Raw genomic sequence first — 2,769 nt, 5'->3', positions numbered from 1 at the left:
GATCTCGGCTCACCGCAACCTCCACCTCCCGGGTTCAGGCAATTCTCCTGCCTCAGCCTCCTGAGTAGCTGGGATTACAGGCACATGCCACCATGCCCAGCTAATTTTCTGTATTTTTAGTAGAGAAGGGGTTTCACCATGTTGACCAGGATGGTCTCGATCTCTTGACCTCGTGATCCACCCACCTCGGCCTCCCAAAGTGCTGGGATTACAGGCTTGAGCCACCGCGCCCGGCTTTACTATTATTTTTAATAGAGAACTTATCACCGACATACTATTTATTTTATACATGTGTTTATTTCTTGTCTCCCCCTTCTAGAATATGAATTTCTTTATTGCTGTATATCTAGAGCCTTGAACAGTACCTGGCACTCAGTAGGGTGGTACTACTCAGCAAATATTTGTGGAGCGAAGGGATGAATGCTTATGGCTGACAAGTGTCAGATCTGTCTCACCCTTAGCACTGATCTGATGGTGATAAAAATACGTACCAGTCTGTGAGCTTCCACCTCAGACCCCACACATCTGATAAAGATAGGTCAGTCTCACGTTGGAGAGGGACTGGGTGCATCTGGGATAAACCCACCCAAGAGCATCCCAAGGCTCAGGACTGCCTGGATCTACACACAACCCTCAGCGTCGGCTGCTGTTGCGAAATTCTCCCAGGCACCTCCCACACCTCCCATCCCTCAGCCCAGGAGAGTCATGTCTTACCTTGCCATGTGTCATTTCTTGTTTTTTTCTTAATGGTACTCGCTGGGCCAGACCAAGGGAGGACACACTTCCTTCATCTGAGTGAGTGACAACCTCATGTTCTCCTTTAGGAAGAGAGAAAGCTAGGAAGAAACAGGACATTTGTTGTAGAGTCTAGAACACCCACCAAAGTTTGGCACAGGGTTCTGCAACTTCTGAAGAGGGTATACTAGTTTAATAGCCCCCATTGCACTATTAGGGGCAGGAACCCATCCAGCAGTCCCTCAACACCCAACACTATCTCAGTAAACACTTATTAATCTGAATGTCTGTGTAGGCTGGGATTGTGGTGATGGCACTTAGGGACTGAGGATAAACAGCGAGTGGAAGATAAATCTTGCAGGAAGTAGCAGAGAGAGGGCAGAAATGGAGACCATCTCCTTTGACACAAGTGAAACTGTGCCAACTTCTGGCTCATCTAGAAAGTCTCTTCTCCTTCTCCTTCTGACCTAGCCTCCCACCTCCCACTTCCTCGTGCCCTCTCCCAGCCTGCTGAGCTTTCTCTGGTCTTGTTCCCTGCTTCAGGCAGCCCACCTACCGCTGTGCTCTCCCCACAGCCAGACACACTCACCAGGCTGGACTGGGGTCTCCAGGAGCAATCCTGAGGCCTGGCTCACGGAAGTCCTGATGACAATAAGGACAGCAGCCAGCAGTCACTGAGTACCAAGCATAAGCTGCGCATGTGCTAAGTGCTTTACAAACATCGTCTGATTTCATTCTCATGACAACCTCTAATGATGGTACAAATGTTATTATCACTTGACAAAGAAACCAAAGCTCAGAGAGGTGAAGACAAGCTTGCACAACTAGTAAAAGTGGTAAGAGTTAGGATTTAAGCCCAAATCCCATTTATTGCCACAGTCTATACTCTAGCCACTAAACAAAAGAGATTTTTGTCCTACCTGTCCCCCCATGACTTGAGGAAACTGATGTCACACTGAGGCCTGGCTGTGAAGGCCTGAACCCTATTCCAAGAGCTCATCCCAGGCAGTCATAGGTTCCTTGCTTCCCCTCCTGAGTTGGTGGGGAGTCCTAAAGCTACTAGAAGGCCCCAACTCTGGGGGAGTCCTGTATCAGACACTGGTTCATTCTTTTCCAGATAACCTTCTCCCACACCCTCTCCTTTCTCACCGGCTGCTGCCAGCTGCCTCCCTTCTTAGCTCCTGGAAACTGGGGCGAGTGGAAGGGTGAAAGGAAGGTCCTGAAGGTGAAATCTGATCCACAGGAGCAAGAGATGAAAGCAGAATCAGAGGTGGACCCCAAACCCTCAGGCTTCACCACCAACCCCATCTCCCCGCATAGGATCCCTTGCCTCATCATGAGGTACCTCCTCTCCCAGAGCCCAGCTTTGTCCCTGGAAGAAGCTCCCAGAACCACCAAGTATCAATCCCTCAAGGGCACTCACCAGAGCCTGTAGCCTCTGGGGGCACAAAGTCTGGCCTCGAGGTCCTGGTCCCTCCAGCCTTGAGAAGCAGGAAGCCCTGGCAGGGTCCAGTCGGTGGGTGGGCGTTCTGGGGGCCAAATATGCAGAGGCCCGAACACCCTGGGACACCAACAGGGACCATGAGCACAGCTCAGGATGTCCCCCTCAGCGCCCCCCAGCCTGGTCCCCTCACATCCTGTTTCATTACCTGGCCCCTCTGGGTGGTGCGTCCCTGATTTCCTCGAATCAGTACTCTCTTAGCCAGACTAGGCTGGCGCCCCAGGTGACAGCTCTTCACACCCTCACCTGACAGGATGGTGGCCAGGGCTGCGGGATCAGCCACAAACTCTATGGCCCCTGGAGCCTCTGCAAGGAAAGAGGAGAAGGAAAGGTGAGAAGGAACAGGAAGGAGGAAGGCTGAGGGCAGAGGCACCCTAGCAAAGTCACCTTGATTTTGGCCTTTTTTTTTTTTTTAGAAATAGATGGCTGGGTGCAGTGGCTCATGCCTGTAATCCCAGCACTTTGGGAGGCCAAAGCAGGCAGATCACCTGAGTTCAGGAGTTCAAGACCAGCCTGGCCAACATGGTGAAACC

At 51.5% G+C, this 2,769-nt stretch overlaps 1 protein-coding gene across 1 annotated transcript in view; it reads right to left on the bottom strand.

The window, feature by feature from the left end:
- Nucleotides 1–2,769, bottom strand: part of LOC108316047 (trophinin associated protein) — a 10,180-nt gene that overhangs the window by 4,405 nt on the left and 3,006 nt on the right. Inside the window, exons 4-9 of the mRNA XM_037744656.1 lie at nt 2,385–2,542; nt 2,159–2,296; nt 1,885–1,967; nt 1,325–1,377; nt 639–836; nt 488–525 (exon numbers count right to left, since the gene is read on the bottom strand). Of these exons, the coding sequence (XP_037600584.1) occupies nt 488–525; nt 639–836; nt 1,325–1,377; nt 1,885–1,967; nt 2,159–2,296; nt 2,385–2,542 (668 nt within the window). The remainder of the gene's footprint in view (nt 1–487; nt 526–638; nt 837–1,324; nt 1,378–1,884; nt 1,968–2,158; nt 2,297–2,384; nt 2,543–2,769) is intronic.

This window comes from Cebus imitator, unplaced genomic scaffold (assembly GCF_001604975.1).
Source record: "Cebus imitator isolate Cc_AM_T3 unplaced genomic scaffold, Cebus_imitator-1.0 Scaffold181, whole genome shotgun sequence".
In the NCBI taxonomy this organism is placed as follows: Eukaryota; Metazoa; Chordata; class Mammalia; order Primates; family Cebidae; genus Cebus; species Cebus imitator.
This window is presented reverse-complemented; position numbering and strand designations above follow the sequence as displayed.